General features: G+C 37.3%; 1 protein-coding gene across 1 annotated transcript in view; it reads left to right on the top strand.

The window, feature by feature from the left end:
• Window positions 1-12,396, top strand: part of Pik3c3 (phosphatidylinositol 3-kinase, catalytic subunit type 3) — a gene marked incomplete at its 5' end in the record, with an annotated part of 114,156 nt that overhangs the window by 44,662 nt on the left and 57,098 nt on the right. The window contains 3 exon segments of the mRNA XM_005372847.2: window positions 2,282-2,467; window positions 8,976-9,130; window positions 11,393-11,480. Of these exon segments, the coding sequence (XP_005372904.1) occupies window positions 2,282-2,467; window positions 8,976-9,130; window positions 11,393-11,480 (429 nt within the window).

Genomic DNA, 12,396 nt, shown 5'->3' on the forward strand with positions numbered 1-12,396 from the left:
TAGACTATAAATCTGAGAATCAAGTAGTTAGACTGTTCCAGTTATTGCTGAGTACATTGGTGTGCTGCAAGATTTGCTTATAAGTACATACCTGCACTTTTCTGTTAAGACTGCAGATGTACTGTGAAATGGAAAAGCTTTCATTATACTTACTTAAAAAATAAGTGTTACTTTGTTTCCACATTTGACCTAGAAATGCATTTTAGAAATGAAAAGTGAATGCACGGAGTGTTAGTGGGATGATCTCCCCTGTGTGAGGACAGGGAGCGTCATACCAATGGTATGACGGTGGTGTGCACAAGTACGGCTGTCTGGGGGAGCCAGGCTCCAGCTGTAGAGATAGCAAGGCCATGAAAGCAGTCGGCAGTTAGAAGAACATTATTTTAACCCCAGTGTACAGCTGAGCCAACTACTAAAGAAAGAGCTTAAATTGCTTAAAACTTCTGGAAAAATTTAGGTTTTTGACAAGGTGACCTTAAGAAGATGCCACTGTGTTGCTGAAGAACGTAGGGAAGGGCTGTGGACCGAGCGTCATGCGAGAAATAGGTTAACTTCTCTCACCGTAGAATGGCGGTGGGAGTTTATGAAGCTGAGCTTTGGACTGTGGTGAGAAGTATCAGTCAGGTGCTTTGAGAAGAAGCGAGAGTTTTTTTGAAATATACTTATTTCTTGACAAATTAGTGACTGTCATCTTTGTGAAAGCACATTATAAAGTTGTGGCAGTCATCTTCAAATGCTGGAAAGGTTGTCTATCTAATATGGGGTTAAATTGTTCTCCTTTCATAGAGTGAAACTGACCAGTAAGAAGAAGTTACATAAAGACATTTTGTTTTTTGCCCTCTTATACTTTAAATACAAAGCAGAAGTGGTATACTGGCACATAAATGTTACGGGTAGTTTCAAATTATTCACTGGAATTGATTAAATACTGGGTCTCTGTTTGGCAAGGAGGTCACATGGTAAATTTCTGCTAACAATAGATGTGTGCTGAGTTCACTTTACAATTTGAGATTCTAACAGTTTGGAGGAAAAACTCGTATTGAGGCTCTTTGAAGGTTCATTTTATTTCACAATGACCAAAAATTGATTTTGTGGAAGTAGACTTTTATCTGAGAACCTAATTAGTTTACTAATGAAAAGATTTTAGTTGGGTAAAATCAGGAATTTATAGTTTTAAATTTATGACTGTTTAAAAGATGATTCGCAAGAGGAAGGAAAAGAGGAAAATGTTTTTGGTTCTGCCATGAAAGTGCTGCCAATAAAGAGAATTGGCGGTGGATTTTACCCAATGAAAAATAAATGCATCTGCTCCTTGCAGGCGCATTTATTATTTGTGTAGCCATGAGTGTTATACGCAGGATAATCTACTTAACAGACGTGATGTGAAAGCTTCAGTCTCTTGTCAAAGTAATCATTCACTAAGATGCTAGAGTCAGCCTAATCAGGCTATTTGTTACTATATAAAATTTTAAAAATTGTATTAGTACATATTTGCGGTACAGAATGATTGCATTCATCGCGGGCATTGGTAGTTGTACATAACACATCTTAAGTCTTTGATCCCTTCCAGTCTACTTCCTCCACCCTGCCATCTGTTGCTCCTCTTCTCTCGGTCCTCTTCTCATTTCCAAAAGCTCTATTCCCTGTGTCCTATTACCTGTGTTACTGCTTCTATACTTGACCATTTTTGTGCTGTCATTGAGCTTTGTTTGATTGCCCTTTTCTTCTGAAGTGGTTGCTTCTCGGGGAGGCATACAGTACTTCCCCCCGTTTTGGTGCTTGAGTGTGAGTGTGCAGGGAAGACAGTGATCACATCCCAGGGAGGAGATTGAGAGTCAGGCTAGTGGTGGCCATTTCTACCTTGGCTTGTGTGCAGTATTTGTGACACAGTGCAGATGCTATAAAACGAATTATTTCCAAGGGATCTTAGAGGTCATGAGGCATGTCTCAGCTGTTTTCATGTTATGAGGGCTGCAGTATTTTCAAACAAGCAAAACGAATAAAAGCAATAATAGTGTAAAACTTGATCCTGCTTTGCAAAATTTTTGGCCTGGAAAATATAAAGTTACAGGGAACAAGTTTGTGTCCTCTTCAGTGTTTTGATGGGGTCATATGTATAACTACATTTAGTTTTTACACTGGGAGTCTTATTAACTTTGTGACTCAGCCATCAGAACCAAGTACAGTTCTGCCTGGTTGCTCTTGATCTTTCCTATCCCTGGCAACAGGACATTGTTCCTAGTTAAAAATAATTGTGTGGTCTTTTTTCCTCTAACTTTAGGCTTTGACAAAATTCCTGAAATGTGTTAATTGGGATCTACCTCAGGAGGCCAAGCAGGCATTGGAACTTCTAGGAAAATGGAAGCCAATGGACGTTGAAGATTCCTTGGAACTGTTATCCTCTCATTACACCAACCCCACAGTGAGGCGTTACGCTGTGGCCCGGTTGCGCCAGGCGGATGATGAGGTATGTTGGTGCACATTTTAAAGAAGAGCCTAATTATAGACTGTGTGGGGGAGGAAGGTGGACGGAGAACATGCAAGAGCGTGCACAAGGGACACTGTGAGACGGGAAGAGGATATACTACATGTGTTTTCAGAAGTAAAATTAAAATATTCCTCCAAGGACTCCTCTGTGAAATGAAAATTTACTTCCTGATCCATTACGTGATAGGACAGTCTCTCCCAGGACATTTACCTGGCAGCAGAGCTTGTATTGCTCTGTCTGGAAAAAGGAATTCTAATGAAAAATGGTTTAATGCAGCACCATCTAGGGAATAATTCAGATCCCCTCTATCAGTCAGTATACAACAAGCCACGTTTAATTGTAGCCTTGCAAAACCCTTGGGGCCGTTAAAGCACGGAGATGCATGGTCCTCTTATCCTCCTTCATTCACGCTCCTCCTTTAAACTTGGAGCAGCTGACAACTGTGTGAACATGTAGCTTTTCCAAAGGTGGTCTCGACTGCTGTGGAATGCAAGGACTGCAGATTTTATGCTGATATTTATGTACCTGTGAGACCATCAGGAAGGAGAAGCAGTGTTGACACAAAGCATAAATAGATTTTGAGTTTTATTAATTCCTAATGAATTAGGTTAATTGCGCAGTTTCTTAATTTTTCTAAAACCTCCATAGGCATATAAATACCTGAGACACCTGTTATCGTTGATTTTCAAATAACAAAACAAAACAGTGCAATCCTTTTGAATTAGTGGCATCCGAATTTCAAGAAGTAAATGAAGCGTTTAACTAAAGTTGGTATTTGTGTGCAGTTAGTAAATTTTAAACAATAACATGAATAGTATAGTGAACCTTCAAATATAATTCACCTGTCTGCAGCAGTTGTCAGTCTATCACATTCCACCTCCCCGTAGATTTGTTTGAGTCATCACTCTGATTTCTGACTAACTGGCTATTAATTAGAGGTTCTGTTGATAGTTATGATTGGTGAAATCAACCAGTGATAATTAAGTCATTCTTTGGTCTCTGTCCCTAGATCTTAGGGAATGAGATTAAAGTTGCAACCCCAGCCAGGCGTGGTGGAGCACACCTGTAATCCTAGTACTTGGGAAGCTGAGGCAGGAAGATCCCCACATTCAAGGCCAGCCTGGGCTACATAATGAGTTCAAGGTCAGCCTGCTCTACAAAGTGAGACCTTGTCTGAAAGAAACCAAAAATAAATAAATAAATAAAATTGCAACCCTTTAATCACCGGACTGGTTCCATCGGGAACCAGCACACATCCTTAGGGACTTCCCAAAAGTTACCTCATTAATGTATAAACTCAGGCTTTTGAAGGGGGCTTGTTACTCTCTTTCACCTTAGTGATTCTTACCACTTAGGCAGTTGCAAACTTTAAGGATCGTGCCAGGAACCAAGGACGAAGACCAAATGTATTTCCCATATCACAGTATCTCGGGTAGTGTATATACCTCTTGTTTTGAAAAATGAGTATAAATGAGAGTATGCTATTAAAAACTGGCCTTAGTAACTAAAGTGTAGTTTCTCAGTATCAGTGTGTGTGTGTGTGTGTGTGTGTGTGTATGGAGAGAGAAAATGTACACACAGTTCATCAGTTCACTGTACTAATAAATGTCTGGAAGCTAATGGCCACCACTTTGAGCACCTCTTGTAATTGTAGAGGGCAAAGGTAACTTGTATTAATCTCAAGGAGTCTCAATAAATTTAGTATTAAAATATTTTCTGCAAGTTTTCTTTTCCTGATATATACTTTTTTTGGCATCTCTTTCTCTCTCTTTCTCCCCACACCCACACTGGCTATAAAGTGAGGAAACATAAGCAAATGAATACCCACCATGTAGTTAAGGATGTATATTTAGTCTGTTAAAAACAAACGTACAATAAATACTGTGAAAGGGGAAGAAACTGCTCAAAAGGAAAGAACAATTGAGGTGAGGAAAAGGTGAAAAGAAGGAATGGAAAATATATATATATATAAAATATCTACACATATATATACACATACAGATATATACACAAAATAGCTAAGATAATCATATTACTAATTTCTGTTCTTTAAAAAGAATGGTTTATACTTATAATTTTTCATGCCTATATCTTATAATCTGAGCAAATACCTTGAAGATAACAATACACAATATATTAATAATTGTTATTCTCCTGTTACCATGTTTTTATTGTTTTTTTTCTCTTTAAAATTTGAAAAAATAAATAAACAGTACTACATTCTGGACTTTATGGATATCTTTTTCCTCTTATGCTAGGTTCTCAGGGCTCTAGGAAAAATAATAAAAAGGAAAATTATTCCACATAAACACTGCATGGCCTGGGCATCTTCCTAAGGAAATAAAGACTTCAGAAAGAGCGAGTTTTCCTAGATTTGGTGAAGACTAGAAAGTCAAGGCCAGCGTGATAGGACAAAGGAGGCACGAGTTTTGTCTGAGTGGGGAGCTGGACCGGGCAAGCTGTTCTGCCTGCTCTGCTCAGTGTCTCTGTCTGCTGCGGTAGTGGCCTCGTGCATGAAGGTCTTAGAACCTAATTCAGAGGAGGGCACAGAGCCATTTATGACCCGCGGTTTCTCAAACTTAATATGAGTTCTACTCAAATATATGACTTAAAATATTTGAATGCTAAGGTGGTGTGTTTTGGTATAATTTATTCTAAACCTTGTTATTGTCGATGTTTCTTATGTTTTTTAAACAGCGATGTAATGCTCTACTGTGAGTTTATTTTATAATATACTTAAGCAGTAAGCATCTTCAGATAGGGAATTATTTCTAGTCTTTTGCTCTAATTACATTTTAATGAGGAGATTTGTATGTTTTTGCATATTTCTCATAATTTTGAATGTATAGCTTGTGTTGGAATTACTGGGACAAAAGAAACGTGTTTTTTGCATTTGCTGGTAGTTGTAAATCTGCAATTGTGCTAGTATCATATGTTAAAAAAACTGAAATTGCTTCGTAATGTATGGTTAGAAAAATACTTTTTTTCACAATGTATAATTTTTGTACTTAGTCTTTCCTTAAAATTTAATATTATCACTTTAACTGTACAAAAATCTTGCGTTAAAAAGACTTACACTTGGGCCAGGGATTTAGCTCAGTGACGCAGTACCTGCCTGGCAAGCATAAGGTCTTGAGTTTGATTCCTGGTAGCCCCCAAAATAAAAGACTTACACCTTACTGGTAGTGAGCCTCCTCCCTCAGCAGCATGATTTATTCATTCACATCTTAATTTTATGAAAACTCGTTACATTTTTAAAAATTAGATTTATTCTCTGGCAATTATATTGTTTGCTATTTGAACTAGTTCACATTTCTTATTATTTATTTTTGTTAATTAAAAGTAAGACTGTGAGGAATGGTTTTGGAGAGAGATATGAATGAAATGTTGACTTTTTAAACGAGTTTGTATCCCAAGTAGAGAACAATAAGAACAAAAGCAAGGAAATTGAAAAGTACAAAAATAACAGAAACTATTTTACTTTAACACGAGTTTGGTGTATTTGTAGCTCTTCACAAATCCATGTCTCTTAACTGAGCATGTCTATATGAGAAGTTACGTTTAATTCAGTAAGAAATGGGAAGTCAGGAAGGGATTTTAGCATGGGGCTTTGCATTTGCACTTTGAAGCATTAGAATTGATTTATTCTTAAGAAAAGTGGTGATCACGATCTCTAAAATTTCATGGCTCTTGGGGAAAAGTTTTACTGAATATCTGAGCTAGAAATGAGTCTATACATATATATATATATTTTTTTTTTTTTCTTTCTTTTACTCGTATACTTTTGTCCTTCATGCTTGGAGGAATTTTATGTTTTCTGAGATATGACTATATAATGAGAAATCAGGCTTTCTTCTTACTATTGTTACTAATTTTCGTACAATTGAAGAGAAGTGTACAGCAGTTGAAATATAGAACACCAGGTGACCAAGAAAATCAGATAGTGATAATAAATGACTTTTAAAATGGAAACCTTTTTTTAAAATTTCCCCTTCCTGGGAATGTAATGATATTGCAGCCTTTGTGATTTGATAAAAGATTAAATCTTTTCTGTGCTTGAGAAAACACACAGCTGACACATTTAGCAGTTGGTAATGAAGACTAGCAGTAAAACCGAATTACATCTCCAGAGAAAGATACTTATCATTAATATCATTAATATTGATCACCTTTCGTTATGTGACATACTATTTTTCTGAGGGAAAAAAAGCTTACGGAGATTGAATGCCATAAATCTCAAATATGTTAATAATGTTTATTGCTCCAGTTAAAAATTTTTTAGAAACGAAATACTATAAAAGTTTTGTCAGGGCCTGGGGATCTAGCTCAGCGGCACAAGTGCCTGCCTGGAAAGTGCAAGGTCCTGAGTTCAATTCCCAGCACCAAAAAAAAGTGCTTGCATGAAGAGCACTTGATTTTCCTGATCACTGACACTGATATGTGTGAATAAGAATTAATCATGTTTAGCTAGTTCATGATAAAATCATGTGCAGTAATCTTTGTTTGCTTAATGATTAAAACTTTTAATGTTGAGGTAAGATTAAAATTTTGAAAAAAAAAAAAAAAGAAATGCCAAATTCAGTAAGAGAAAACAAGTTGCTGCGAAGTTGTCTCGGTCCTCATAGAGTTTGGAACAGTAGAAATGACAGTGCAGATAAGCAAGTGATGGTGGATACCGTAGATTCTCTGGACAGGGAAGAAAAGCACAGGCCATGAAGTATTCAGGGGACATTGCATGTGGCTTATGGACTAATAGAGGAGGTGGAAGTTGAGCTTTTAATCTCACTTCTCTAAATTCCCTAATCTTGAGTTTCATGGGCTATCACTAGGTAAACAGCAGTTGGAATTGGAAGATAACTGATACATTTCTTAAAATTTTATATTTTGCAAGTTTATTCAGTTTTTAATTATTTTTGAGTAAATTTGCTAGCATTCCCTTCATAGTACTTGTGAACAACTCCATTTATAAAGTAATACAGGAAACATTTTCGTCATTACCTCAGTTTTTACACTCAGAAAATACTCAGAAAAGTACAAGCTATGTTGTTGATACCCTTTTAGTCCTAATTATCTCACTGACTGTCAAAAGTATGGACAATTTAGCTTCAGCCATTTATTTCCTTAGCCGGTCTTTTGGTAGTGGGCGGAAGTTAGCATTTCCTTAAAAGTGTCCAAAGGTCTGTTTTACAGGGTCTTCCATTTAAGAAGCACTCAAGGTTCTCTAAAAGCGAGCTTTCACGGAAAAAAAGGCAAAAGCTTAAAAAAAAACCCTAACCAGGAAAGATCATGAAATAGCAATGCTTTTAAAGTTTGAAAATTTGATGTCTCATGTAATTATCTTAAGCATACAAGATGTGATTGAAAAAATAACTGAATTTTTAGGGGAAAAAGTTTATTGCAGCGTTGCCATTAATTCCCTTAAAATACTCCTCCTGACCTCACACACACTTACCACTTGAGTGTACTCAGTCGCACGGTTGTGGCTGCCTTCATGTCCTGCGTTGGTTCTACCTGACTGTCTGCCTCGCATGGTCATTCTGATGTTGAGGCAGAGGCGGAGGCAGCAGTCTCTCATTTCAGATCTGGTGAGTGAGGCGGAGGAGGACACGCTGATATCTCCCCGAGTGGAGCCCACTTTCTGTTGGTGGCACGTGGCAGCAGCGTGCACATTTCTCGATCACCTGTTCACAAAAGAGGGCTTCAGAGCTGCTTCAGAAAATGGCAAAGACTACAGGATAAGTGTGTTCGAAGAAAGAGAGGGTTCTTTGAGGGGACTCATAAGAATGTAATTAATTTTTTATGTTTAAATACACTGTAGTCAATATTATATTTAAATACCCGCTGTATGCTTTGATCACCTTGTAGAATGTATTTATCTGATTTGGTGGTTGCAGAGAAGGATCTTTCTTTAATTCCTAAGTGCTATACAAACTATCTCCATCCTCCTACAGTGCAGTTGTTTTTTTGGTTTTGGTATTTTAGCTTTTCAGATACCGCTACATTAGACCAGTGACTGGACAGCCACTTAATTATGTGCCACATATTCTTTTGTAATTTTCTCGTGTTAACTGACTTAATGCTCATGACTTCACCTAAGTTTTACACTACTATATTCCTTTTGTAGGTAAGAATGTACCAGGTGTGGTGGTACGTGCCTGTAATTGCAGCACGGGGGAAGCTGAGGCAGGAGGGTGGCCACGAGCTTAAGGCCAGCCTGGAATGGCCCTAAGTGAGTTCAAGGCCAACCTAAGCTACATAACAAGACCTTGTCTCAAAAATAAATAAATAAATAAGCAAATAAATAAATAAATACAATTTTAAAATGCCATGAGGCACCAAGAGGAGTTAAGTAACTTAGTAATGTGTTAAAGGTAAAATAGCTGGAGAGTAGTAAATAAACATAAAATGTTAGCATAGTGTTCAGGAATAAGTTGTATTTGTGTTTTGTTTTTGCTTTTCTAATATTTGCCTGTTGTTTGTTTTTCAGGATTTGTTAATGTATTTATTGCAGCTGGTCCAGGCTCTCAAGTATGAAAATTTTGATGACATAAAGAATGGATTGGAACCAACCAAGAAGGATAGTCAGAGTTCAGTGTCGGAGAGTGTGTCAAGTTCTGGAGTAAGTTCTGCAGAAATAGATAGGTATGGATATTCAGTAAGGGTCTGTTTCACATTTTCACCCTGTTAAATTGGCTTCTCTTTTCCCCCAGATGTACCAAAATTTGCTCTACTAATTTTGAGAGTTTATCAACGAATATAACACTTGGATTTCCAGAGCACAACTTACTATATTAGCAGTGTTGTGTAGACTATCAAGTCTAAATACCTAGGTTAAAGTCTTAACTCTCCTGTTTATTAACTGTGCAAATTTGTTTTGTTTTGTCGTTATTGTCGTCATATCCCCTACCCTCCCTTACTGAGGGTTGAACCCTTGGCCTTCGTGTTGCGCTGCATCCCCAGCTCTTTTATACTTTAGAGTCAGGATCTCACCAAGTTGCTGCGTTACCTGGGCTGCACTCAAACTTGTGATCCTCCTGCCTCAGGCTCCCAGAATGCTGGGATTACAGGTGTGCACCACCATACCCACCTATCAGCTGTGCAAAATGGTTTAAGTTGAATATTCTTTACGTAGGACCACTTTCTCCCCTTAAAAATAAATACAGCAATAATAACTGATCTTTATGGATTTTTTTGAAGATTAAATGACGTGACTAATTTAGCATGTAGAGAATTTTTTAACACATTGTGTTCAATAAGTGCTAGTTACTACCACTATTCATGTTCAAATAAAATAAAGGAAGAGGCAGTTTAGTGGACTCAAATAGTTATGAGAAGTTGTATCTTTTATTAGCTACTTTCACTTCTTTTGTCATTACACTAAGCAAATAGTGTATTATCTGAGTTAGAAGCCAGCTATTAACAGTGACAACAATCACTAAGACCCAGTTGTGGACCTGGCTCTATGCTGAGTGGTCTGTATCATCACAGCAGTTCGTGTAAGTACCATGTGCTGACTGACTGCGCCCCTGGAGTGCCCGTCATTGCAACACTCTCTAAGGTTGGTGTTCATGTCCTTCGTTTATAGATGAAGGGCAGGAAGAGAAGTGAAGTAAATTCACCCTGTCTTTGTCTTGCAAATATTAATTGACCTTCAAGGCCATAGTTTCTTTTTTTGCCATTTCCTTTCCATAAAATCTTAAAATGTTGAGACAAATAGGAACTTTTTAAGGTGAAAAATCTGAGATTTGTTGATTTAAATTTTTTTTTTGAAAGAAGCTTGTTAATGACAGAAGCAAATCTGAAATTCAGTTTTCCTTAGTCTCTCCAGCCATTTCATTTATTATATGAGCCTAAGATTAGATTCTGAATTTTTCTTTATGATTTTCAGAATATTACACCCTACCTTCTGAGTTTTATTTGGAGAAGGGGAAAATAAGAAGATGCCCCTTTTGCTTCCCTAGGCTACTCTTTTTGTTTTTAAGAGAAGTGACTAATTGTTTTCTCCCACTGTACGTGCGTCAAGGTCTTCAATCTCAAGTTACACTTTCTTACCTTCTTACTCAAGATTTTTTTATGGGATGAAAACTAGCCCATTGTTTTCCGAATTGTGAGAGGGGCATTGGTGGTTCAATAGCAGAATTCTTGCCTCCCAAATTGTAGTGTGTTGGACATGTATTATTCTGCGTGATTTTTTTTTAAAAGCTAAAAAAAGAGGTGGAGGTGGTCTCCTGGCCAAGTGTGCTTGGGACATGCAGGTTTAATGTTAAATACTCTTGAAAAAATTGGACTAGCCCTGGGTAGAGGTGCACACCTGTAATCCCAGCACTCTAGGAGGCTGAGGCAGGAGGATTGCAAGTGTTATCTGTCTGGGCAACTTAGTGAGACCCTCTCTCAAAACGGATGGGGTTATAGGTCAGTATGAAGGTCCTGGGTTCAAGCCCCTGTACCATCCAAAAAAACCGAAACAAAACACCATAGTACTCATTAAAATCTACACTAATAAAAATATACTTGTTCTTACTCCGCAATCTTTGGCATGGAGGTCTTTGCCCAGAAGATAATATGAGTGTAATGTTGGATAGGACACATAAGCAGTTAGATTGAAGTGTGCTAAAACGTGTTGTTTTCAGGCAGGCACAGTGCAGGCACCTGTAATCCCAGCTACTTGGGCGGCTGATAGGCTAGGATCACAAGTTCAAACTCAGCTAGGGCAACTTAATAAGACTGTTGTCTCATAATTTAAAAAGTAAGATAAAAATGCTGGAGATACTGCTCAGGGCAAAAGCCCAGTGTCCATCCTCAGTACCACACACACACACACACACACACACACACACACACACACACTGTGTTTTCTCTTACAGAGTATTTTGAGTCTCAGTGATCTCTTCTGTTACTTTTCAGCTCTCAGATTATAAGCAGTCCTCTTCCCCCAGTGTCTTCCCCTCCTGCGTCCAAAACAAAAGAAGTTTCAGATGGTGAAAATCTGGAGGTAAGTACACAAGCTACTGCAGGAGAGACGCTGCCAAATAAACGTTTTATGTTGGTCTTTAGAGCTTTGTCTTTTTTTTTTTTTTTTTTTTTTTTTTTTGGTTTTTCTCCGGTACTGGGAACTGAACTCATGACCTTGCACTTGCTAAGCAGGCACTTTGCCGCTGAGCTAAATCCCCAGCCCCTAGAGCTTTGTTTTTGATTAAATGACTAAGTAGTACAGCTTTGTTAGGTAACTGGTTTTATAGTGCACATTCATAACTTCTCCCTTCAGTCTAGAGTACCAAATATCTTTAATTCACATCATTTTATTGGTGCTGTGCTGTATAAATGGATTCATACGCAATGTGAAAATGAATTAGGCTTAAATATTTTATTAGGGAAACTCAGTATTTATTTTTAACATATTTATGTGCATTACTGTAATTGTCATTGTGATTACATTGTACAAATATAACTTCGGTACTAGAATAATACATGAGGCCACTTTTTAGAACTCATACAGATAGGTGCATTTTTGAGTTAAAACAGGCCTCTCAGCATAGAGCTCCCTTGAAAAGTGCATTTGGAAGTGCACTGCAACAGTTGATCTTGTATGTACTATCAAATTTGTCCCCAAGACTTCTAATGTATTACTCTTGTGTACCTGGTGTTGAATACTACTGCATGCTTTGATGTTAAAAGTTCAATTTTAATATATATATTTTATTTATATTTAATAAGTTAATGACTGAATGAATCTTAATTGCTGACTAAAGTTTGTGCGTTTATGTACCTCCTTGTGTAACAGACAATATTTAACTAAGGAAAGAATTTTTAATTTATCGAATCCTTATGTGAGTCCTAAGAAACTATTCTACTGTGGGCTAATTATTTTGCCTTTTCAAAATAAAACATTCATTTAGTGATGTAATCAG

The sequence above is a fragment of the Chinchilla lanigera genome, unplaced genomic scaffold, assembly GCF_000276665.1.
Source record: "Chinchilla lanigera isolate Chin_1 unplaced genomic scaffold, ChiLan1.0 scaffold00001, whole genome shotgun sequence".
NCBI lineage: Eukaryota > Metazoa > Chordata > Mammalia > Rodentia > Chinchillidae > Chinchilla > Chinchilla lanigera.